At 48.4% G+C, this 26,832-nt stretch overlaps 1 protein-coding gene across 3 annotated transcripts in view; it reads right to left on the reverse strand.

The window, feature by feature from the left end:
- TGM4 (transglutaminase 4) overlaps window positions 1-26,832 on the reverse strand; it is a 39,731-nt gene that overhangs the window by 9,442 nt on the left and 3,457 nt on the right. Inside the window, 8 exon segments of one of the 3 annotated variants that reach the window (NM_001135120.1) lie at window positions 552-655; window positions 2,600-2,738; window positions 2,833-3,007; window positions 7,715-7,822; window positions 11,235-11,353; window positions 14,199-14,328; window positions 17,139-17,245; window positions 19,437-19,610. In NM_001135120.1, coding sequence (NP_001128592.1) covers window positions 552-655; window positions 2,600-2,738; window positions 2,833-3,007; window positions 7,715-7,822; window positions 11,235-11,353; window positions 14,199-14,328; window positions 17,139-17,245; window positions 19,437-19,610 — 1,056 coding nt within the window. 3 annotated transcript variants of the gene reach the window in all.

The following is a 26,832-nucleotide window of genomic DNA, read 5'->3' on the forward strand; positions in this document are numbered from 1 at the left end:
CTGTTTCCCCAGCTGTACAAAGACACCCTCGGCCCCCAGAAAGGTCCTTCCAGCTACAAGGGGCCACTGTCTTACCCAGGAGATGGTAACCCATAACCAGCTGAGATACGCATCCCCATTATGTCTGACTTGGGCTGAATCCTGGTCCAGCCTTGTGGATCTGTGTGACCTCAGGCAACTCACTTCACCTCCCTGAGCCTCAGTTTCGTCATTTGTAAAATGAGGATAATGACAACCTACTTTGAAAGGTTAGTTGTGAGCAAAATTGATCATGTAGGTACTGCGCATGGCATGCAGTAGGAAACCCTTAAGTGCCACCATCTCATTGCTCTTAACAGTACTGTCATTGGCATTATTGTCATAAAAATAGCCAGCAAACTGAAGCCCCTGCTCAGTGGGAATAGCAGGAAGGACTGAGCATGCTTTTTGTTTTGGGAAATTTTTATGAAAACTTTCCCCACCTGCTTGACTGCATACCCAAGACCCACAGAACCCTGGGCCATGTAAGGAGAGCAGCACGGATGCCCAGCGCCTTCCTGCCGCCCACTCACCCTGGCTGCGCTCCTGCGGTGTTGCGTCCACAGCCTGCCAGCCGTCATAGCCCTTGGGCAGATCCGGTCGCTTCATCCAGGCATCCGTCCACACATGGAAATTCCTGCCGGAAATGGAGAACGGGCCCCACCCCGGACCACCCCCAAACCTAGTTAGAAATAAATACACCAAAATTGCCAGAGACATCTTCATCACCGTGGACCCACTGAGGTTTCTCTCAGGGGTTCGGGAACCTTTGTCAACACTGACAAGGAAGGGGCCACCGGTGAGTCCCACCTGCCTCTCAGAAAGCCTCCCAGGGCACAGAGCTGTGTGCAGTGGGCAGGGCCAGGGTAACCTCATGAGACCGTCACCCTGCCTATGGATCTCAAAGAGCCTGGGAGTCTTCACCACTAGAGGTGGTGAACTCAAGGCAGAACTAAATCTTATCTGTCTTGACATCTGCAGCGTTTGAAGCATAACAGACACCTAATAAATTTTTCCTGAATGAATGGGTGAAATGCACTAGGCTGTGCAGTCACAGCCTAGTAAAAGATTACAACTGTCATTTCATTCATTCAATGAATGTATTCAATTCACTGGGATTCTGATTTGGTTGATCAGCAACTTTGTAACTGGCCAGTCTCTTAATTCTCATATTAAATCTTGCTATTTTTAAGTTGGTGCTCTTGGTTTTCTAGGTAGACAATTAACAGTCGTTCCTCAGTATCCACAGGGTATTGGTTCCAGGACCCCTGAGTATACCCAAATCCAAACACACTCAAGTCCTACAGTTGGCCCTGTGGAACGTGTATATAGGAAAAGTCAGATCTCAGTATAGGCAGGTTTCACCTCCCACAAATACACCTGTACTCAGTTGAAAAATTCTGCCTATGAGTGGACCTGCACAGTTCAAACCCATGCTGTTCAAGGGTCAACTGTATATCATCTACAAATAATACTGGTTAGTGCCTCCTTTCCAAAAGTTTCAAGACTTTCTGTTTTTTCTTGTCTTGGTACATGAACTAGAATGTCTCAGCAGTATTTAAATAAAAACTGTAAGGCTCCAACTTCAACTGAAATGCCTCAGGAATTTGTAATCATGCCCTGACCTTCCCACCTCGTCTACTCCCTCTGCAACTTCTCATTCTCCCTTTTCTATCTTGTGGTCGCTTTTAGCTTGCAAGGGTCCCATGTGCTCTGGATCAGAGAATAAAGGAAATAAGCTTCATGCTGGCCAATGGGTACTAGTTACATCAAAAGTTCTCAAACAGTGGTATATATCAGATCTCCTGGGCCAAGTGCTAACATGAACTTCAGATTCCTGGCCCTTCCCCTGTAGAGGCAAAAGCTCCAGTACAGGAATCTGCATTTTTTGTTTGTTTTTTGTTTTTGTTTTTTGAGAGGGAGTCTAGCTCTGTCACCAGGGTGGAGTGCAGTGGCGCGATCTCGGCTCACTGCAACCTCTGCCTCCCGGGTTCAAGTGATTCTCCTGCCTCAGCCTACCAAGTAGCTGGGATTACAGGCACGCGCCACTATGCCCAGCTAATTTTTGTATTTTTAGTAGAGATGGGGTTTCACCATGGCCAGGATGGTCACGATCTCCTGACCTCGTGATCCACCCACCTCAGCCTCCCAAAGTGCTGGGATTACAGGCATGTGCCACCGTGCCCGGCCAAGAATCTGCATTTTTTAACAATCACCCCCAGGTGACTCCAGCACAGATTGTCCAAGGCCAAATGTTGAAAAATATTGAATTTCAGGAGCAGTGAGCACTGGCCTACAACTTGAATCAGTCTCTGAGGGAGGCTGAAGGGGCCCCACAGCTCAGCAGAATCTCTGGGTTGGGAGGGCCTGGAGACTGGGCTTGGGCTAAAAAACTCCTGGGATGCCAGGCATGGTGGCTTGCACCTGGAATCACAGCTACCTGGGAGGCTAAGGCAGGAGGACTGCTTGACACCAGTTCAAGACCAGCCTGGGCAGCCTAGCGAGAGACCCTGTTTCTAAAAAGAAAAAAGAAAATTCCTGGGAGAAGGAGACAGGGCAGGTTGAGAAGGAGGAACCCTACCAGACAGAGTCGTGGGTCATATTGGTGATTTTCTCGCCATTCTCATTGACATAGGTGTCCACCGTGAGGTTCCTTTCTGTGTCATGAGCTGAATCAAAGGCTGTCACACTGCGTGCTGGGATGCCCAATGCTCTCAGCACTGAAATGATCCAGGGTGGGGTGGTTGGCAACTGTGGGGGCTGGGAGTCCTTCCCTTGGTACCTCTCCCCTCAGCCCCTGGATCTGCCACTTACCTGTAGTCAGGATCCCAGCAAATACCCAGCACTGGCCAAAGCGCACAGCCTGCTTCGTGTTGTAGTACTGCTGCAGGATCGGGGCACTGCCTGTCCACTTGTATGGGGCTGTGCCACCTTCGTAGTCCCCAGTCCAATTCCCAATGAGCACGCCTTGGCCTTTCTCAAAGCTCATCTGCCACACACGTAGGGGTGGGGTCGGTGTCCACCCCTCAGAAGAACAAGGTGCTGCCAGCCCAGCTTGGCCACCCGGCCCCCAAAGTGGACACCTCATAATGTCTCAGAGTACTTGGAGGACATGGGCTTTCCAGAATAGGTGGGGTGCCCAGAAGGGCCAAGGAGCATGCCAGCTGTGTGAGTGACCAGGGAGGATGCTCACTGCTCTGTGCCTCAGTTTCCTCCCTTGTAAAATGATGATCATTACAACACCTACCTTTAGGTTGGTTTTGTTTGTTTTTTGAGAGAGGATCTTGCTCTGTAGCCCTGGCTGGAGTACAGTGGTGTGAGCTCGGCTCACTGCAGCCTCAACTTCCTGGGCTCAGGTGATCCTCCCACCTCAGCCACCCACGTAATTGGGACTACAGGCACACGCCACCACACTTGGCTAATTTTTGTAGTTTTTCGTAGAGACAGGGTTTCAGCATGTTGGCCAGGTTGGTCTCAAACTCCTGAGCTCAAGTAATCCAACTGTCTCGGCCTCCCAAAGTGCTGGGATTACAGGTGTGAGTGACTATACCCAGTCCCTTTAGGTTGTTTTGAGGATGACCTGGGTTAAGCCTATGCCTGTTTTGGCATCTTCCATTTTTAAATTGTCAGTGGCCTGCACCTCTCCTAACCCTTGAGGAGCCCTGGCTAGATGATCCTTTCCACCTTATTAAAACCAGAGAGAGGACAAAGCCTTGTGAGTTCACCTTTGAAAGCACTTAATGGAATCTCTAAAGAAGGTTGTACAGGCAGGTGCAGAGGAACCCTCCGAAAACATGAAAGGTGACACAGTCACAAATCTTTGATCCAGTGGTGGCCTGGCTTTGACCACATCCACCCATCCCCTCCTGGCCTGCACACTAACATCCTTTGCAAACCCCATCATGCCTTGTGAAAAGCACAGTTACAGTGCCTCATGTTTCCCAGGATGTTAAAGATGTCCGTTTGTTAAACTAAAACCCTTATAGTATGCTACAATTTCTGACTCCTGTTTGGGAGTTTGTTCAGTTTTAATTTACAAGAAGTCTCAAACAATGGTGTGGCCTGGGCCTCCTGTGACCTCTCAGGTCCCGTGGCTGGACAAGCCTCTTCATTCATCGAAATCAGAAAGAGAGCAGAGGCCACCCCCAGACTCAAGAGTGGTCAGACGGAATGAAAACAGATGAAAGTGAGACAGGCAAAGGGTCATAGGCAAAGCAGGAAACACCTCCCATCTTAACTGTCACCCAGCCACTGCCCTGGTCCGGCTGCTGCGTCCTCCTGCGAAATTGAGTGGCCCCAGCCTGTCAGCGCCTGCTAGACCCAAGCCGTCTATAGAGCAATGTAGGGGAGGGAGGAGATAGGGAAAGAAGGGGAGTGACGCTGAGCCCAAAGGACATCAGGACTCTCAAAACTCCTGATGCACGAGGCTCTATCCTCCTGCGGAACAAAGCACATTCCTGTGCCCAGGCATGGTAGGCAGTCACCGAGATGGTCCCCAGTAATCCCCTCTCCTAGACCCAGCAACTCACTTCTAACCAACAGAATGCAGCAAAAGTGATGGCTGTCACTTCTGAAATGAGGTGACAAAGGCTGTGACTTTCAGCCTGGGCGCCCCCTCTCTTATTTGCTCACTCTGATGGAAGCTGGCTGCCGTGCTATGAGCTGCCCTAACCTGAGGCTGCTCACAACTAGGTGAGTGAGCCTGGAAGTAGGTCCTCCCCCAGAGATCTTCAGCCAGAACATTCAGCTAAACCACACCTGGATTCCTGACCCACAGACATGGGAGATAATGGATGTTTGTTGTTTCAGCCACAGTGTCTTGGGGTAACTAGTTACTTAGCAATGGATAATGAATGCACTCACTGCCGCGCCGAGGTTCCCTGCCTGGTGTGGGAGTCGTCTTTAGGCGGCCCTGCCAGAACCTCTGCCTGCTAGTCAGAAATTCACAGATCCAGGAGGCCCATGGATAGCCAAGAATTTCTAAGGGTGAAAGGGCAACCTTTATAGGGAACCTGGAAAGGGGGAGGGCCTCTGAAGCGGGCTGGGGTTCTCAGACTCCCGAGCATGGAAGCTAATCTGCAGTAACCTAATTTTGGAAGTGAGTCCTGGAACACCTTGGAGTTCTGAATTGCCCATGCTTGCCTCACAGCCTGAGGAGGTGGCTGGGAGGGCATTAGGAAAGAGCACTGCACCAGGAGTCAGTAGACCTGGCTCAACCACCACTTCACTGTGCAGTCTTTGGCGAACTGCCCCTTCTCCCCCGGCTGGTTTCCTCATCACTAAAACAAGCAGCGGCTTAGCCCATTGCTTCCCAAACCCCACCACGCGTAAGAATGACCTGGGAATAGGCTACTCACGGGCCCAAAGTGTGTCAGACCCTGGGCTGGGCACTTGTTGTGTGTTATTGAGACCTCATAATCACCCAAAAGATGAGATAACAGAAGCCCAGAGAGGCTTAGAATCTTGTCCAGAGTCACGGAGCTTGAAAGGAGAAGCAGCCAGGTACGTGCCAGTCCACCTGCACCACTGAGAACTAGAGCCCCTCATGGCAATTTCTGCCTGCTAATGACTTGGTCTCCTTTACTTATTCTCTCTCAGTGTCCAGCCTGGCCCTGCTGGCCCCTGGGCTAGAGAATGAATATACCAGCATGGGGGTGAAGGGGAAAGAGCAGGCATGGTGGACTCCTGGGCCCCAGAGGGTCAGCATAAGGGACCCCGGTAATCCCACCAGCCCCTAAGGTGCAGGGCAACAGGAGCCCCAGCATTTATGAGGCATACCATGCGCAACAGGCATAGGCTTACAGCCACTCTGCAAGGAGGGCATTTCAAGAGCTCCTACTTAAGATCCGTCTGTCGCAGCAGTTCAGCTCACAGACTCGCCTGGAGATGAACATACGTCTGCCTGCCATGCACAGACGGCAAGAGCAGCCAGTTGGCTAAACTCAGTGGACCTTTGGAGAGTGGTCCTCATTGGCATTGGGAGATCCCTGGGAGTTCCAAGGTCTGTGATCAAAACTACTTGCATAATACTCCCAAGGTAATATTTGCCTTCTTCACTCTCATTCTCTCCTAAGTGTACAAAGGATGAAAAATTGTGGTTTCAGATTCCACATTGCAACAAACTTTAAGAAACTGCCACTTATGGAACTTCGGTATAGTATCTTCCATTATCTGAAAAGGCTATGGGAATATTCCTGCCCCCGCCCTGCTTTTTTTTTTTTTTTTTTTTTTTTTTTGAGACGGAGTCTTGCTCTGTCACCCAGGCTGGAGTACAGTGGCGTGATCTTTACTCACTGCAACCTCTGCCTCTCCGGTTCAAGTGATTCTCCTGTCTCAGCCTCCGCAGTAGCTGGGACTACAGGTGTGTGCCACCACACCCAGCTAATTTTTTGTATTTTTAGTAGAGATGGGGTTTCACCATGTTAGCCAGGATGGTCTCGATCTCCTGACCTCGTGATCTGCCTGCCTCGGCCTCCCGAAGTGCTGGGATTACAGGCATAAGCCACCACGTCCGGCCGTCCTCTGCCTTTTTAAATCTACGTACCCGTGTGAGGCCAGATGTTCATATATTCGAACTAAAACAATGAATGCAGAAGCAGATATGAAATTCCAGCTGACTTCTAGCAAGCTAGACATTAAAGAGATTTGCAAAAATGGAAAACAATGCCACTCTTCTCACTACATATTTTATGCTTCAAAAAACATAGGTTTTTAAAAAGAAAAATATGTTATTTATGCTAACATGTAATGGAATTATTCTTTTAGAATAAATAGTTTTAAACTTTTCAGTTTTAATTTCTAATACAGTAAATATTGGTAAATATAAACCATATAAATACAACTTATTTGGGATCCTCAATAATTTTTAAAAGTGCAAAGAGGTCTTGAGACCAAAATATTTGAGAACTGCTACTCTGAACAAACTGACTTCCAAGTGGCCAGGCGGAATAGAGAGACCAACCATCCTGTTTGCCCAAGACTGAGGGGTTTCCTGGAACACAGTATTCTCAGTGCTAAAACCAGAAAAGTCCCAAGTGAACTGCAACAGTTTGCTCACCCAACTGGAGCCCAGCTTGCAGGTAGAAAGAGGACCTTCTGTATTAATATCATTTTGCAAATGGGGAAACTGAGGCTCAGACAGGTGAAGCCATTTACACCTAAGGTCAGCCCATAAGTGGCAGGGCTGGGGTTCAGACTCAGGTCTGAGTTGAAAGCCGGGCGCGGTGGCTCACGCCTGTAATCCCAGCACTTTGGGAGGCCGAGGCGGGTGGATCACGAGGTCAGGAGTTCAAGACCAGCCTGGCCAAGATGGTGAAACCCTGTCTCTACTAAAAATACAAAAAATTAGCTGGGCGTGGTGGCACGCGCCTGTGATCCCAGCTACTCCAGAGGCTGAGGCAGAGAATTGCTTAAAACCTGGAGGGGTGGAGGTTGCAGTGAGCCAAGATCGTGCCACTGGACTCCAGCCAGGGTGACAGAGTGAGACTCCGTCTCAAAAAAAAAAAAAAAAAAAAAAAGAAAACCTGCACTCAGAACAGATTTCAGCAATGTCTATTTCTTAATAGTTGTGAACAACTGATTGGCCATAGCACTGTGGTATACTTCAAAGAGCTTACAGTTTAGCTGAGGAAAAACAGAGAAAGGCTGAGCAATTGGCAAGTACAAGACAGCATCAGCCCAGGCTTTCCATACCTACCATAGCACACATGGCCCTGCACACCAGCACAGGGTCCCTCCTATCTGTGGGCTTGAGGGAGCTCTCAGTCAGCAGGGAAATGCAGCAGTCCAGGACATTTTTCTCAAACTATTTTGGGAAATGAAGAAAGAGGCAGTTAAGACTTTGCCCTGTGTCAGAAACTTAACACATACCATCTAATTTGCATGTCACAGCCACCCTGTAGCGTAACCCATCTCCCCTGCCTACAGTCTCATAAAAAAGTCCACCACAGCACTGAAAATTAGAAACCATTTAAATCTCCGGCCACAGGGCAAGGGTTAAGTAAGTTTATAGAGCTCTAGCATGCAGCCACTAAAAGGAAGTATAAGCAGTTTTTATACCATGGGGAAAATTCCTTTGTAATCAAGTTAAATAAATGAAACAGGCCGGGCGCGGTGGCTCACGCCTGTAATCCCAACACTTTGGGAGGCGGAGGCGGGTGGATCACCTGAGGTCGGGAGCTCAAGACCAGCCTGACCAACATGGAGAAACCCTGTCTCTACTAAAAATACAAAATTAGCCGGGCATGGTGGTGCAAGCCTGTAATCCCAGCTGCTCAGGAAGCTGCGGCAGGAGAATCGCTTGAACCCAGGAGGCGGAGGTTGCAGTGAGCCAAGATCGTGCCATTGCACTCCAGCCTGGGCAACAAGAGCAAAACTCTGTCTCAAAAAAATAATAATAATAAAAATAAATAAATAAATAAATAAAACAGGCTACAAAGTTGTGAACAAATAGCATTACAACTATGTAAGCCTTAGTAATAGATAAAAGAATAAAATACACTAAAATGTTAAGTCATTATCACTGAGGGAGGAGGTTATGAATAATTTTATTTCCACATTTCTGTATTTCCTAAGTTTTTTGTGATAAGCACGTTACTTTTGAAATTCTATTTACTGTAAGCCATTTTATCAAGATATCATTTATATCCCAAAAAATCTACCATCTAAACTGGATGATTCAATATCTGTAATTATCTGTAAATATCTGTATATTTACAGAATTGAAGTACATGTGTTACTTTTGTAACCTGAGGGGAAAAGTACCAAAATAAAAGGAATAGACCACAATGTTTATGTTCCAGAAGGAGTCTGGGAGAGTTTTGTGGTTACAATTCTTTGAGGTTCTTTTTATTTTTTTTTTATTTTTTATTTTTTTGAGAGAGGGTACAGTACAGTGGCACAATCACTGCTCACTGAAGCCTTAGCCTTCTGGACTCAAGTGATCCACCCACTTCCCTCTCCAGCTGCAGTCCCCCTCCCCACAGCTCTGCCTGGGACTATAGGCATGCATTACCGTGCCCAGCTAATTTGTTTATTTTTTGTAGAGACCAGGTCTCCCTATGTTGCCCAGGCTGGCCTTGAACTCCTGGCCTCAAGCCATCCTCCCACCTTGGCCTCCCAAAGTGCTGAGATTACAGGTGTGAGCCTCCATACCCAGTCACTCTTTGGGCTTCTTAAAATCACCCCTTGATTTTCTTTTTTTCTTTTTCAATATGGAGTCTCACTCTGTCGCTCAGGCTGGAGTACAGTGGCGCCATCTCGGCTCACTGCAACCTCCGTCTCCCGGGTTCAAGTGATTCTCCTGCCTCAGTCTCCCAAGTAGCTGGGATTACAGGCACGTGCCACCACGCCTGGCTAATTTTTTGTATTTTTAGTAGAGACGGGGTTTCACTGTGTTAGCCAGGATGGTCTCGATCTCCAGGCCTCATGATCTGCCTGCTTCGGCCTCCCAAAGTGCTGGGATTACAGGCATGAGCCACCGTGCCCAGCCCACCCCTTGATTTTCTAAGAGGGGAAACTCCCTAGGATTCAGGTGATTCCTTCTTCCCTACCCTTCCTGCAGTTCGTCTGGCTGTCTCCTTGCCAACTATTCCCTCCCATTTCATTTCCCTCTGGTCCTCATGTGTAAGGAGAGGATGCTGAGGGCCTTCTAGGAATGAGTGAGGGTGGAGAGGGCGCTCAGGGCGCACCTTGCACAGAGCACACAGTGGGAGCCTCGCCAGCTGGGAGTCCTTCCTCCCTTGTCCCTACTTCCATCTTGTCCTAGGTGTCCAGACCCAGGGGGAGGAGGGGAAACTCAAGCATCTGTGAAATGCCTGGCATTTCCCAGGAGTTTTTAAATGCCTGGCATTTCCCAGGAGTTTTTTGTTGTCAAATCTGGGGGGAGAGGAGGTGGGAAGCATCTGGTGTCTGGCATCCTCACACCCCAGCTTCTCTGCCTCATGGCTGCACGAAGGCATTGGCCCTCCACTCAGCAGAGGCCTCCATACAAGTCTCTAAAAAACTCTCCCTCGCGTTTAGAAGCTCTTTGTCAACGCCAACATTCTAATTGTAACAGGGCTTCCTTGTAACAGTGCTTGGTTCTTTGGTAAATACACTGGGAGGTTGGGGGTGGGAGAGAGCTGTTTGGCATGAGAGAGAGCCATGGAGGGTGGGAGAGAGCCGTGGCGGGGGGTGGGGGGGTGGGAGATAGCCATGGGGGATGGGAGAGAGCCGTGGCGGGGGGTGGGAGGGTGGGAGAGAGCCGTGGCGGGGGGTGGGGGGGTGGGAGATAGCCATGGGGGATGGGAGAGAGCCGTGGCGGGGGGTGGGAGGGTGGGAGAGAGCCGTGGCGGGGGGTGGGAGGGTGGGAGAGAGCCGTGGCGGGGGGTGGGAGGGTGGGAGAGAGCCGTGGCGGGGGGTGGGAGGGTGGGAGAGAGCCGTGGCGGGGGGTGGGAGGGTGGGAGAGAGCCGTGGCGGGGGGTGGGAGGGTGGGAGAGAGCCGTGGGGGATGGGAGAGAGCCGTGGGGGATGGGAGAGAGCCGTGGGGGATGGGAGAGAGCCGTGGGGGATGGGAGAGAGCCGTGGGGGATGGGAGAGAGCCGTGGCGGGGGGTTGGGGGGTGGGAGAGAGCCGTGGGGGGTGGGAGAGAGCCGTGGCGGGGGGTGGGGGGTGGGAGAGAGCCGTGGCGGGGGGTGGGGGGTGGGAGATAGCCATGGGGGATGGGAGAGAGCCGTGGCGGGGGGTGGGGGGTGTGGGAGATAGCCATGGGGGATGGGAGAGAGCCGTGGCGGGGGGTGGGGGGGTGGGAGAGAGCCGTGGGGGATGGGAGAGAGCCGTGGCGGGGGGTGGGGGGGTGGGAGAGAGCCGTGGAGGATGGGAGAGAGCCGTGGCGGGGGGTGGGGGGGTGGGGGAGAGCCGTGGGGGGTGGGGGAGAGCCGTGGGGGGTGGGGGAGAGCCGTGGGGGGTGGGGGAGAGCCGTGGGGGGTGGGAGAGAGCCTTGGGGTGGGTGGGAAAGGCCATGGGTGATCCTTGTGGGAAGGCTTCTGCCCAGGACTCCAACCCATCTGTGCAACCCAGGCAGGTCAACCCTCTATGGCCAAGTTTCACATGTATGAGGCTGGCGTTTGACCTGAGGTTCACAACACTTTCTCCAGAACCTTTACTGGCTACTGCCCAGCTAAAAGGGCGGTCTAGCAGATGGGGCCTGGTCCAGCCACAGGATGACAAATCATTACCTGACCAAAGTTCCAGGGTTTGTATTTGATACTTCTGGCAGCCCCCACGTAATGGCAGCCCGTGTCATTGAGGATGTACTCTTTGCGCTCGTCCTCGTCAGGCATGAAAACCATGTCCTCTGAAGCAAGACCACACATCCACAGAGGTTATATTCTGCCCTGGGACAGGGGCAGGCTTGCCACTGGTGACTGTCTGTGCTGGGGGAGCTTCAAGGTCTTTGTGAGGGGCTTGGAATACTCAATGTTGGGGGAGGGAGGTAAGTGGGAGGGAAAGTATCCAAAAGAACTTCCCAAGCCAGCTGTAGGGGACTTCTCCTGGGAAAATCTGGAGCAATTTAAGCATGAGTTAAGAAAAGGATGAATCAAAAGCCACTGAAAAGAAAGAGAGAGCCCATGAGTCCATACAGATGGTAGAGAGAGAGAGAGGTAGGTGGGGATGAAGGGAGGGCTCTGCCTACAGGAAATGCTAGGGGCTAGCAGGTAAACATGGTGGAGAGCTGGCCTTGGAAAATCACTGTGCAACCATCACAATGAAGAATGGTTGAAGCAAGAACCATCAGTGGATGCTAAATCTAGGGGTGGAGAATTTTATCAAGGATCAGGATGTTTGGATGGTCTTAAAATGTGTCCACATAGACTACTCGTTACAAAGAAAAATATAGTAATTATATAGCAGAAAAACTGGACAACACCTTGACCAAATGATCACATTTAACATTCCCAGTGAGGGGCAGGCAGACATTGTGTGCCTCCAGACATGATTTTCCAAGAAGGACATGTCGTTTACATAATATCCAGCAAGGACTGCGTAACCTGAATCTAAAGATGACGAATCATCAGACAGATCCAAATGACGAATGATCTGTTCAAAAGGGGGACTTCTAGTCCTCAAAAATATGTCAAAAAAGACAAAGAAAGACTAAGAAATTGTTCCAGATTAAAGGAGGTAAAGAAACATAACTACATGCAAAATGTGACTCTAGATTGGATCCTGTACTGGAGGGAAAACAATGCTATAAAGTACATGATAAAATCAAGTGACGGGCGGGGTGCGGTGCCTCATGCCTATAATCCCAGCACTTTGGGAGGCCAAGGCAGGTGGATCACCTGAGGTCAGGAGTTCGAGACTTGCCTGACCAACATGGCGAAACCCTGTCTCTACTAAAAATACAAAAATTAGCTGGGTGTGGTGGCATGTGCCTGTAATCCCAGCTACTTGGGAGGCTGAGGCAGGAGAATTGCTTAAACCCAGGAGACAGAGGCTGCAGTGAGCCAAGATCACGCCATTGCACTCTAGCCTGGGCGACAACAGTGAAACTCTGTCTCAAAAAAAAAAAAAAAATTAAAAAAAAAGTGACCAAACTGGAATAAAGATAGTACATGAAAGTGTTACGTTAACACTTATTTTTTAAAATTATTTATTTTTATTTATTTATTTTGAGACAGAGTCTCGCTCTGTCGCCCAAGCTGGAGTGCAGTGGCGTGATCTCGGCTCACTACAACCTCCACCTCCCGGGTTCAAGCAATTCTCCTGCCTCAGCCTCCCAAGTAGCTGGGATTACAGGTGCGTGCCACCACACCCAGCTAATTTTTTGTATTTTTAGGAGAAACGGGGTTTCACCATGTTAGCCAGGATGGTTTTGATCTCCTGACCCTGTGTTCCGCCTGCCTTGGCCTCCCAAAGTGCTGGGATTACAGGCATGAGCCACCGCGCCTGGCCTATTTTTTTTTTTTTTTCCTTTTTTGAGACAGAGCTGGAGTGCAGTGGTGCAATCTCGGCTCACTGCAAGTTCCGCTTCCCGGGTTCACGCCATTCTCCTGCCTCAGCCTCCCTAGTAGCTGAGAATACAGGCGCCCGCCACCATGCCCGGCTAATTTTTTTGTATTTTTAGTAAAGATGGGGTTTCACCACGTTAGCCAGGATGGTCTCGATCTCCCGACCTCGTGATGTGCCCACCTCGGCCTCCCAAAGTGCTGGGATTACAGGCGTGAGCCACCACGCCCGGCTGCTAACACTTAATTTACTGAAGTTGATAACTGTACTGTGGTTATATGAGAGAATATCTCTGTTCTTAGGGAATACACATTGAAGGGTGTAAGGGTTGTAAAGAACCAATTTATATGTAACTTACTCTCAAATGGTTCAAAAATGAAAAGTGTGTGTGTGTGTGTGTGCGTGTGTGTGTGGAGGAGGGAGGGAGGGAAAATGATTAAGCAAATGGAGCAAAATGTTAACAACAGGTGAGCCTGGATAAAGGGTATAGGTTGTTCATTACATCATTTTTGCCACTTTTCTGTGAGCTCAAAATCATTTCCAAATACAAAGGTTAAAAAAAAAAGAGCTCCTTGGCTTCTAGCATGGGTACCTGTTGGCTTTTGACTTCAAGAAGGCCCCAGGAGGGAGGGCAGGTGTGGAAAGGGTTGACATAGAATGTGCCGCATTTGAGGCTGCAAGAAGATGTCCAGCACCCTCTGGAGAGAAGCCAGTGCTGGCAATGGCAGAAGTAGCCTCGAGTACCATTTACATAAAGGCTCCAGTGTAGCCACAGGAAGAAATGAGCTGGGTACATGAGGAAGTGGAGAGAACAGAACAGAACTAAGGGAGCAGAAGGGAGGAACCAACCACAATTCAGGCCCTGACCTGGAGTTGGCAAGGAAGAAGTCCTTGGTGGCCCCTCTCCACCCCCACCAAGGCAGCCTCTGTACAGTGGTGGAGGCAGAAGCCAGCTGGGACAGGGCAAGGGACTGGGGAGAAGTGGAAACAGGAATAAGGACCTCCATTCTAAGGGGCCTGGTCACAAAGAAAACGCTCCAGTGGTGTCCGTGATCTGTTCCTGGGTCACATCCCTTTAACTAGTTTGCAAGTACCTTGAGAGCAACAAAAGCTCATAGACTATGCATTGCACATAGCAGGTTTTGCCGGGGTCACCTGCCACTCCCCAGCAGACCTGAGATTCACAATACCTTTACACCACGGGTTGAAGAGAAGGTACAGGATGTTTTCTTCAGACTTAAGGATGTGGTTTCCGGTTTTCACATTTAGTTGGTACTCGCCCAGGATGGCATTGGGGGTACTAGTGACAGCCACTGTGACCTGAGCAAACCACAAGATCAGGTGGACATCTCCGCCTCTGGCCAGATCCCAAATCCTACAAATGCTTCCCAGAAGAATCCATCAGTCCTACCAACTCATCCCATCTGGAACCAGCCTGGAGACAAGGAATGGTCAGGACTCTGGACAGCCAGGAGCGCCCCTGCAAGGGCAGGATGCATGAGACAGAAAAGCAGCCGCATACGGCATGAAGTTTTGGCACGTCCTGCAAGGGCCCTGGACAGACTGGGCATTTTCACCTCCCTGAGATCCACTCCCTTTACCACTCGCTTCACCACAGCCTGGAGGTGATACCATCTCCAGCTTGTTGGGAAGATGCTGTGGATAAAATACACATAAGGTGCTGACACGGCTGGCTCTGTGTCCCCACTCGAATCTTGTCTCGTATTGTAATCCCCATAATCCCCACATGTTAAGTGAGGGACCTGGTGGGAGGTGATTGAATCATGGGGGCAGTTTCCCCCATGCTGTTCTCATGATAGTCAGTGAGTTCTCATGAGATCTGATGGTTTTATAAGGCAGTTTCCCCTGCTCTTTCTCGCTCGCTCTCACCTGCTACCACGTAAAATGTGCCTACTTCCTCTTCTGCTGTGATTGTAAGTTTCCTGAGGTGTCCCCAGCCATGTGGAACTGTAAGTCAATTAAACTTCTTTCCTTTATAAATTACCCAGTCTCAGGTATTCTTTAGAGTAGTAGAGTAGTACAAGAATGGACTAATACAGGTGCCTAGCCCAGTGCCTGGAACTTCAGGGGAAAGGTTAAATGTCAGCTGTCTTTTGGAGCAAAAAAACACCTTTCTCTTGGAATACAGGCAGCCAGAGTCCCAGAGGGCCAGTGGTCCAAGGGCGTCCAGGCCTTTATCCAGCCTTTTAGGATAAATAATAGCTGGAGAGATAATTAGGATACATCAATATTGCTGTAGCCACAATGGTACCAAGAATAATAATTCTCTTCCTTGTCATAATACACTTCCATTTGTGGTCCAAGATCCTCCCATGAGATGCTTATTATTATAACTCATAGGAGCAATAGGCTCTCAGTTCAAATCCCAGGTCTACTCTCCCCCCCCTCCTCCGCCTTTTTTTTTTTGAGACAGAGTCCTTCTCTGTCACCCAGGCTGGAGTGCAATTGGCTTCTAGCATGGGCATCTGATGGCTTTTGACTTCAGGAAGGCCCCAGGAGAAAGGGCAGGTGTGGAAAAGTGTTGACATAGTATGTGCCACATTTGAGGCTGCAAGAAGATGTCCAGCACCCTCTGGAGAGAAGCCAGTGCTGGCGATGGCAGAAGTAGCCTTGAGTGCCACTGCAGCATTGAACTCCTGGGGTCAAGTGATTCTCCCACCTAAGCCTCCCAACTAGCTAGAACTACATGTGCCCACCATCACTCCTGGGTTTTTTTTGTTTGTTTTTTTTTTAGTAGAGATGGGGTAGCCCTAGTTGCCCAGGCTGGCCAGCTCTACCTCTTACTGGCTGTATGACCTTGGCGGGTTACTTAACCTCTCCTGTGCCTCAGTTTTCTTGTTTAAAAATTTGGAATGATAACAGGCTCCCCCCTTCTTTGTGGGAGCATTGTGAAAATTAAATGAGCTAATATATATAAATGTTTGTTATTATTTTGCTGGTGGGGAAACTGAGGTTCACAGAGGTAGCCCAAGAGGTGGAGCTGGGATCAAACTCACTGTGCTACAACTCCAGAATCCACAAGGCTAACTCCCCACACCCCTCTTGTGGCAAGAGGGAGGAGGTTGTGCCCTCACTGTTCATTACAATGGAGCACAGGAGAACCAGCCTTCCAGGGTGCAGGAAATGGCCTTCACCTTGATCTGGCTGGTGGTCCCACGGCTGTATTCATATGTAAAAATTCATTGTGCAAACCATTAAGATTTGTGTCTTTTATGTGTGTTATATGTCAATTAAAAAAAAAACTTTTAAAATAACACTTTTTGAGTAAAGAAATGCAGCTCCTGCCCACAACCCATGCCCACCTCGGGAAAGATTTTCATGATACCCTGAAAAACACTCAAATGCAAAATTGGGGTTGAGAGTCTGGGATCTGGATGGGAGAGAGAGGAAGGAAGAGGCCGGGGCACTAGGGAGGATTCCAGCAGCAGCTGGCCCATTCATCTCATTTCCACCAGCAGATTCTGCTTCTACAAAAACCCAATGTAATTGCCATTTTTAAATCATGGCATTAGCCTAGCATTAAACTTCTAGGAATTTAGCCCAAGGAAATATCCATAAGCCAGTGCAAAGATCTGGCTGAGAGATGGTTCTTTACAACACTGGAAGATTGGAGACAACTGTAAACACCCAGTGCTCCCCAAAAGGGTGGAAAACCGGCCACCGTAAGCCACACACTTGGGCAGAAGCCACTGTGGGAAACATCCATTAGGTCTTGTCAAGTGAGTGAAGCATGAGATGGACCCCCATTTTGTATTTGACCATGACACAGAAAAAGCCTGGAAGGAAGGATGGGTAACTTAGTTGGTGGAACCATGGGTTATTTTTATGTACTTTTCTCCGCTCATGTCCTCCAGTGAACATTGTTCCCTTTGAAATGGAAAGAGGAAGGGTGACATGTAGGAGGTTTGCCCACAGAGATACTGTGTGCTTGGAGGAGGCTGAGTGGGGAAACAGACATTTGGAGCCATGGCCCCTCTATCATGCTCTGCTGTGGATGGCTTTAAACCACGTTACCAGCTGACAGGTGAGGAAGGGGATAGGGGCTGCTCACATTAGGAGCATTCCACCAGAAGCCAGCCAGCCCACCCGCCAGCCTGGTGGGTGCTCACCTCTTTGCCAGATTCATTTTGAAGGGTTGCCTGCCAGTTGTAGTGGTCCGAGGGCGTCCTCGGGTCGAGCACCACCAGGGTGTGTTTGGCGAGGCTAGGATTTGGCCCTGGAGACACCCAAAGGAAAACATTGGTCCAGCCATGGGGCACCCCCAAGACAATCTCCCCTGGTTCGGGCCCACCTACTGCCCACTCACAGAGCCCCCACCCCTCCTTTCCAGGCTCATTTGTCTCCTGGCTCCAGCCCCTCTAATTCTGCAGGGGCCTCCCTCTGCCCCACATGTCCAGTTTTAGTTTTCTGTTCAATTTAGATGAGCTTCCTGCCTCCTCTCCACATCCTCCCTTTTTACCCATCAGATCCAGGTCTCCCTAGAGCTCCTGCTTCTGTCACATACTCATTCGAGTTACCATTTGTTTAACCCTGCTGGCTCATGCAACAGACCCACAAGCTTGTTCACTCCACGTAATGCAGGGGAACTGCTTAACCTTCACCCTTCTCGTCTGGAGGAGGCAGATGCCACCGCCTACCCTGCAAGCTGTTGCAGGATCTTGTTTGAAAGGTCGGTCAGGTTATGTCATGAGCTCCAGGGACTATTAGAATCAAATCCAACCTTTTTCCATAGCCCACAGGTGGCCCTCAGTGAGGCTTCTCCCCAACTCCCCACTTCCCCCACTGTCATGACTGGGTTTCTGGTCCCCAGAGAGTTAGCTCATGATAAAGAGCATGTGACACAAGTGTTGTCTCCTCAGGGCCCTGGCACTTGCCGTGCTCATGGCTGGGAACACCCTGCTCTCAGCTCTTCACACGGTGGGACGTGGGTCTTAGCAGGGTCACTTCCCAGGGAAGCTCTTCCAACCCTGACAGAGTCAGCACCAACAGAGTCAGCCCCGCCTTGACCTGCTGCTTTCTCTCTTGCTGGAGGAGCCTCTTGTTTTTGGTTTCTTCATCATATTTGGCCCTGTCTGAAATTATCTTGCACTTTTGTTTGTTTATTGCTCTCTCTGCTAGTACAGTCAAGTCTAGGAGGCAGGAACCGCTTTACCTGTGGGTTCCCTGGCACAGAGTAGGTACTCAACAAACATTTGTTGAGTGAGTGAGTCACACTACATCATACAGGGAGAGTGCTCAGTGCAACACCTGGCATGTGGCAAGTGCTCAGGAAATTTTGGGTGAGGGAATGCACATGGATCCAGGGATACTATAAAGTCACTGAAGTCAGCAACAGCACGGTCCCAGTCCATGTGTTGAGCAGGTAGCTCATGACATGGCACACAGTAGGTGCTTATTTCATCTTGGATGAAGGGAATGGAGGCTGTTCTGACTGATCTCCACCAGCACATTGGAGGAGACCCTAAGCCTCTTGTTTACTCAGAGAAGGAGCAAAAGGAGCGCTCTCCCAGGAAGTGCTATTGTATGCCATCTTGTAAAGTAGATCTACCTGATCTAATTTTTTTTGAGACGGAGTTTCACTCTTGTCACCAGGATGAAGTGCAATGACACTATCTTGCCTCCCTGCAACCTCCACCTCCCAGGTTCAAGCAATTCTCCTAGCTCAGCCTCCCGAATAGCTGGGATTACAGGCACCTGCCACTATGCCCAGCTAATTTTTGTATTTTTAGTAGAGACGGGGTTTCACCATGTTGGCCAGGCTGGTCTCGAACTCCTGACCTCAGGTGATCTGCCTGCCTTGGCCTCCCAAAATGCTGGGATTACAGGCATGAGCTGCCATGCCCAGCTTACTTGATCTATTTTTAAAACTTAAAAACAACATTAAAGAAGTAAGACCCTCCTCCATTATCCCACCACCTGTCACAAAATCTAATACATTTTCTCTGTTCCCCTAGTTGTACTTATGCATATATATTTACCTAGCTATAACAAATACATGAGCCATTTCCTATTATCTTTGCAACCAAAATATGATATTTTAATCATTATTGGCTTGCCTCCAGCCCACCCAGCTATGGCATCAGCACACCTCAGTCCTATGATTCATCTCTAGAAAATGTTCCAGACCCCACCACGGCAGATGCCCACTGAGTCACCTCCTCTCTCTGCTCCAGCCCCTCCCCTGCTTAGCCAAGGAATCAGAGCCTCACTATGTGCCAGGTCCTGACTGAGCTTCCCATTCTATTCTCATCACACCCGCTATTATTCCCACGTTACAGACGGAGAAACTGGGGATCAGGGAGGGTAAGGCACTCCTGGCTCAGACTGACCAGAAAGGGCCACTCCAGCATCCAGAGACCCTTGTGGTCCCTCCCCAAAGCCCCATGAGTAGGGCCCCGAGGCTTCACCTGTGCTGAATTCCAGTTTCAGTTGGTGGTAAGATTGTAGGGGCTGGTTCAGCACCAGCCGCAGGTGAAACACCTGCCCTCGCCGGAACACAGGACTGCTCGTTTGGAACTCCCACGTGTGGTGAGAAACGGCGTTCTCCTGCTTCAAGAAGTCAACGTGGAGAACTTGCAGCTCTGTCAGCAACACAGCACATGTGGAAAGAGAGCACAGAGAATGTTTATTCCCTGATCACCTCCTTCTGGATTCAAAATCTGACAGTGTGTTGAGGTGGAGCTGGGCTTTAGAGTCGGGCATCCCTGCTCCACTTCCGGCTGGCTATGAATCTGTCTGAGACTCAGTTTCCTCACCTGTAAGATTGGTGTGCACGTACCTACCTTGTGGGATTACATGGGGATGAGCTGAGAGCAGTGGACTCAAGTGCTTAGTCATGTAACCCCGCAAAATAGGTAAGTGCACGCCCATCTTACAGGTGAGGAAACTGAGTCTCAGGGTGAGTCTGAGTGGCTGTTAGGCAAGGTTCCCACCCCAACTCCCCCTCTCTGCAGACATGGCCTCAGGAACAAAGCTGGTGCCAGGGTGTTCTCCGTCAATCAACACAAAAGCTGAAGGGAAAGAGGGGAGCGGGCAAACTGAGGAGGGAATAGATGAGCCCTGGGATTGCTCCCCTTCCTGTTCAGCCCAGACTTCCATCAGCTTCAAGTCAGACACCATCCCGAGGTGAGCGTTCACATCCTGAAGAGAAGGGTGGGGTGCAAAGCGGCTGGGGTGAAGCCTTTTTATCCAAATTGAGGAGGAAGCACCAAGGAGCTCCCATGATCTGAGGCCAAGACTACTTGCATTATAAATGGGGTTTTTAAGTCCAGGTACAGTGGTTCACGCCTCTAATCCCAGCACTTTGGGAGGCTGGGGGGGCGGCGCATCACCTGAGATCAGGAGCCGAGATCAAGCCACTGCACTCCAGACTGGGTGACAGAGTGAGACTCCATCCCCCCCCCAAAAAAAAAACCAGAAAGGGGATTTTTTTCTTCAATGCTAAAGTGAAAAGTACATTCAGTAAAAGAAATAATCTCCACATGCATAATACACCGTTTTCAGTAACACATGTATTTCTTACCATGTGTCTGTTATAATGACATTTCGTATTACCTCAGCTTGGGACCCAAACCCCTCCCCTTTATCTAAAATTCAAACTATTCCCAGGCTCATGAGTCATGAAGGGAAATGTGTTTTGGCTGCATGCTGAAACCACCTGGGGGTTGTAAAACTACTTATGTTCTCCCCCAGCGATTCTGATACAATTGTTCTGAGTGGGGCTGAGCCTCTGTGTTTTCAAAGCTTTCTAGGCAATTAGAGTGTGCAGAGGGCATGGTAAAACACAGACTGCCAGGCCCACCCTGAGTTTCTGATTCAGCAAATTTGGGGTGTGGCTGAGAATTTGCCTCTCCAGAAGCTTCCTTGATGACGCTGATGCTGCTGGCCCAGGGAGGCAAGTATTGAGAACCCCTAGATTAGGAAGCACCACTGTGGCCTGTGAGGTAAAGTGAGGTGAGATGCAGGGAACTTCCTCTGCTCCCGAGGGCTCACCCACAGAGGAAACCCATCCTCTGCAGAGATCAAGGAGGCCAGCCATGGAAACGTGGGCTTTCGTGACTACAAAATAGGTGAAGTGGTCACGCCCACATCAGAGGGCTACCTTGGGGATGCGGCCAGTGATGTGTTTGGAGACAGCACAGCTCATTCTTGCTGGAGTGGCTTTGGGATTGGGGTCTGGACAGGTGTTCTCCAGGAAGGCAAGTCCCAGCAAGTGGCCTTCCCTCTGCACTGCTGCACAGGGCCTGGGAACCTGCTGCCTTCAGCAGGGAGGCCCACCTGGCAGACAGACCTACCTTCCCAGGTGCTTCCCCTTCTTGGGCTGAAACCTTGGGGTGGGCCCATGGCTAGCTGGAGCATCTTAGCCCATTTGTGCCACTGTTATGGAATACCTGAGACTGGGTCATTTAGAAAGAATAGAAATTTATTTCTCACAGTTCTGGAAGCTGGGAAGTCCAAGATCAAGGCACCAGCATCTGGTGAGGGCCTCTTGCTGCACTGTAACATAGCAGAAGGCAGAGGGAGAGAGAGGACCAACTCCCTCCTTCAGGTGCCTTTAGAGGGGCACCTCATCTCATTCACAGGGAAGAAGCCCTTATCACCTAATCAACTCTTAAAGGCCCCACCTCTTAGTATCACCACATTTGGCAACCCCTGAATTTTAGAGGGAGACATATTCAAACCATAGCGTGCTGTCAGGAGCTGCAGTCCTGAAAGGCTTCTTCATTTCCCTGGACAGCAGAGCTCCTGCTGTGGGACCCAGAGCCAACCGCAAAGCAATCACAGCTGGAAAAGGGCTTTAACAGTCCCTCCCATGTTCTGACTTATTCCTGCTCCCCCATGGACTGGGCAGGTGGGTGACCTGGGTTCCCAAGGGGTAAAGGTATAGGTTTTGGTACCAGGAAGCAGGAAAGAGCAGTTAAGAAATCCAAATCCTAAATGCAGTCGTCTCTGTGGAAGCTTCTTAAGACCTTATCTCCCTGGAATGGTAAATATAGTCCCTCCCTTGGTGGCTAATGTGCACATTGAGTGCCTGGCACATGCCTGCACACAGTAGGCACTCGATAAAATGCAGGCCATCATTAATGTTAGGCAGATGGGCATATAGTGGGTTGAATGGTGGTCCCACAGAAGATATCTCCACCTGGAGCCTGTGAATGTGACCTTATGGAAACAGGGGACTTTCAGGTGTGATTAAGGATCTTGTGATTATATTATCCTGGATTATCCAGGTAGGCCCTAAATCCAATAACAAGCGTCCTTATAAGAGACATGGAGAGGCAAGGGGAGGGTCATGTGAAGATGGAGGCAGAGACTGGAGTTACACAGCTGCAGGCCACAGAACACCTGGAGCCACCAGAAACCAGGAAAGACAAGGGAAGACTCTCCACTGGAGGCTTCTGCAAGAGCAGGACCCTGCTGACATTTTTATTTTGGATGTCTATCTTCCAGAACGAGAGAATAATAAATTGCTGTTGTTTTAACCAACCCCATTTGTGGTCATTTGAATGCCCTAAGAAACCAACATACAGCACATAACAGATGTGCAGTACTGGAGCCTCCTCCCTCACCCTATCCTGGGCACTGCTCTGTGACCTGAGCACTGCTTAAGGCAGATCTGGGAGGCTGGAGGAATCCTGGAACTACAGGAAGCCACATTGGGGCTGTCTTTAAAAAAATGCCTTTGGAGTCACATACCTATAATCCCGGTTACTCGGGAGACTGAGGTGGGAGAATCACTTGAGCCCAGGAGTTCGAGGCTGCAGTGAGCTATGACTGCAGCTGTGAATAGCCACAACACGCCAGCCTGGGCAACAAAGTGAGACCCCAACTCTAAAAAAAAAAAGCCTTTGTATTTGTATTTTGTAGCTATTGCACTTGGATAGATGGTCAAAATTGATATACCAGTTTAATGCTTGCAGTGTCATAAATGCAAGATGACCAGGGAAACCTGCAAAGAAAAAGTGTCAGTGGAATACAATGTCCTTGTTTTTTGCCACCAGTGTGCGGGTTGGAGTTTAAATTATTTGAGTATTAAAAAACAAAAGTCTCTGCAATGGATAATTTTTGCTATAACTTTTGCCTATGAAGCCTCTGGAAAAAAGGAGACAACATAAAAGACAGGCAATCTCCAGATGGAGATATACTTTTGGAGTTTTAAAAAGCAAAGTTGCTTTTAAACTAAAATTAGCATTAGTTGCTAATGAGCTCTTGTGAAATTGTCAGCCTTAGAAGCTTATGATTTTCCAGCCTGTATGTATATTTTTGAGTGGGTCAAGTGGGACTCTTGAAATGACAAGAAAAAAAGCACTTAAGAGGATCTTAGTGACTTTATAAGAAGAGGAAGACCTGAGCTTACCATGTGACGCCCAGCGCCAACTTGGGACTCCTCAGGGAGTCCTCGCTAGCAAGAAGGCCCTCACCAGATGCAGCTCCTCGACCTTGGAGTCTCAGCCTCCATAACTGTAATAAATGAATTTCTTTTCTTTATAAATTACCTGAGTTTTAGGTATTCTTTTATAAGCAACAGAAAATAAACTAATACAATTTCCTTCTCCTTCCTCCTGGTAAGGCAGTTTTATCATTAAATACAGCTTTCCCCAGAAAGGGACTGACATTTTCTAGGCTGCTCAATGAATAAATGATCAGGACAAAAAATAGTGAGAGGTTATTTAAGCTTACTTTGAATTTTTTATTTTTTTATTTTTATGCAGGGCCTTGCTCTGTCACCCAGGCTGGAGTGCAGTGGTGTGAACACGGCTCACTGCAGCCACAACCTCCTGAGCTCCAGGGATCCTCCCACTTCAGCCTCCAGAGTAGCTGGGACTACAGGTGTGCACCACCACACCTGGCTTTTTTATTTTTTGTGGTGATGAAGTCTTATTATGTTGCCCAGGCTGGTCTCAAACTCCCGAATTCAAGCAATCCTCCTGCCTCAGCCTCCAAAAAGGTTGGAATTACAGACACAAGCCACCACACCCGACCTACCATTTTGAAAATTTTTGAAAATTCAGGATTTTGTCCTGACCAGTTCCAGAATATGATGTGTTATTCTGGTTAGATTGTATTAAAATATTTTTCTGTAAAAATGCTTTTGTCCCTCTTGCAAACAACCATTCCAGATGAAAGGTCTGGGTGAGAATAAGAGATTACTAAAAACAAAAAAAAAAATAAAGTTATGATTCCTGAATGAATGAGATACACAGATAAAAAACATGTCACAACTAATTGCTAAAGGAATTAAACACATCCTGTGTGACTCCACTGGAGAGGACTCTTGAAAGACCTGCCTAGTTCCCTCAGGACCTCACCCCAGCAGGCTTTTCCCTTTGCTGATTTTTCTTTGTACCTTTTGCCACAATAAATCACATCCCCCCCACCCCCCAGTGTCCATATTGCTGCCTGAGGCTATTGCCACCTGCCAGCAGGCACTCCTGGAGAGTCTCCTTCCGAGACTGCTTGTGGGAGCACAGCCCCTGCAGAATGCATACCAGTTACGAAAAATTTCAAACATCACCTCTTTCTGTAGAGGTCTGGAATTCCCCCAAACTGAGAAAGTAAAATAAACAGTTGTCCTTGGCTCATAGGCACAAATTGGCTGGTAGTCATAGTTGTCTCTGGTTTAGGGGATAAATGCCAATCTTCTTTGGAATAATTCATTCTCCACCAAAGTTTTATGGAATTCCCACAGATAAAGTCACACTCAAGATGAGCTTACAGCCCCAAATTTTAAAACACAAAATAACACTATTTCAGCAGAAACCACACAAGTATTTGTCCAAGAAATCAGATAATATACGGACTATAAAATAACGTATATAGACTATGGACCAGGCACAGTGGCTCACGCCTATGATCCCAACACTTTGGGAGGCTGAGGCAGGAGGATCCCTTGAGCCCAGGAGTTCAAGATCAGCCTGGGCAACATAGAGAAACCCTGTCTCTACAAAAAAAATTTTTTAATTAACCAAGAATGGTGACGTGCACATGCAGTCTCAGCTACTTGGGAGGCTGAGGCAAGAGTATCGCTTGGGCCTAGGAGGTCAAGGCTGCAGTGAGCCATGTTCACACCACTACACTACAGCCTGGGTGACAGGGTGAGACCTTATTTCAAAAAATAATAAATAAAATAAAATATTAAAAAATATAGGGCCGGGCACAGTGGCTCATGCCTGTAATCCCAGCACTTTGGGAGGCCGAGGTGGGTGGATCACCTGAGGTCAGGAGTTCAAGACCAGCCTGACCAACATGGTGAAACCCCGTCTCTACTAAAAATACAAAAATTAAAATTAGCCGGGCGTGGTGGCAGGTGCCTGTAGTCCCAGCTACTTGGGAGGCTGAGTCGGGAGAATGGCGTGAACCCGGGAGGCAGAGCTTGCAGTGAGCCGAGATTGCACCACTGCACTCCAGCCTGGGTGACAGAGCCAAACTCTGTCTCAAAAAAAAAAAAAAAAATTAGCCAGGCTTGGTGGTGCATGCCTGTAATCCCAGCTACTCGAGAGGCTGAGGCAGAAGAATTGCTTGAACCCGGGAGGCAGAGGTTGCAATGAGCCAAGATCACGCTATTGCACTCCAGCCTGGGCAATAAGAGTGAAACTCTGTCTCAAAAAAATAATAAATAAATAAATAAATAAATAAAATAAAATAAACTATATATATATATATATAGAGAGAGAGAGAGAGAGAGACCATAAAATAGCCAAGTCAAAAATGGCTAGGGACCTAAGAGAATAAATCAGAATGATGAGAAAGGAATAAGCCACTATTAAGAATGACCAGATAAATTTTTTAAAACATAACTTCTAAAAATGAAAATACGGTTCTTGAAATGAAAAAAACTCACAGGTTAAATAGCAAATAGACATAACTGAAAGAGAATCAGTGAACTAGAAAATAGACTGGAAACAAATACCTGTAATACAACCTAGAGAAATATTAATAGAAGTAAATATGAAAAGCAGTTTAGAGACGTGGAGTCTTGGATGAAAAGGTCTAAATGATATACTATAGTTGTTCTGAAAGGAGAGAATCAAGAATGGGGAGCAGCAGCGAAGAGGTGATGGTTGAAAACTTTCCAAAATGAATGAGAGACATGAATCCTTTTATTTAGGAATCACAAAGAATCACAAATAGGATAAAGAAGAGGCCAGGTGCAGTGGCTCACGCCTGTAATCCCAGCTTTTTGGGAGGCCAAGACAGGCGGATCACTTGAGGCCAGGAGTTCATGACCAGACTGGCCAACATGGTGAAACCCCATCTCTACTAAAAATTAAAAATTAGCTGGGTAATGTGGTGCATGCCTGTAATCCCAGCTACTCAGGAGGCTGAGGTAGGAGAATCGCTTGAACCTGGGAACTGGAGGCTGCAGTGAGCCAAGATCACGTCACTATGCTCCAGCCTGGGTGACAGAGTGAGACCTCATCTCAAATAATAATAATAATAATAATAATAATAATAATAATAATAAAATAAAATAAAAAAATAAAAATAAAAAATAAAAGTAATAAATGCCCATTACAAAAATTAAGTTTCTCTCCCATCCCAGACTCCCAGATCCTTTCTCCAGAGAAAATCACTATAAAGTATCTAAGTATCTTTCCAGTTTTCTCTGCCATAAACCATTACTTTAGTTACAGAAACAGGAGCTTTCTCAATACATTATTCTGCACCTTGCTTCTCTCTCTCTTTTTTTCCCTCTCTCTCTCACACACACGTCTTGAAATTTATCTCCTAACCACACAAGTAGATCTTATTATTTTCTTTTATTTTTTTTCTTTTTTTGAGACAGAGTCTCATTCTGTTTCC

This window comes from Pongo abelii, chromosome 2 (genome assembly GCF_028885655.2).
Source record: "Pongo abelii isolate AG06213 chromosome 2, NHGRI_mPonAbe1-v2.0_pri, whole genome shotgun sequence".
Classification (NCBI taxonomy): Eukaryota; Metazoa; Chordata; class Mammalia; order Primates; family Hominidae; genus Pongo; species Pongo abelii.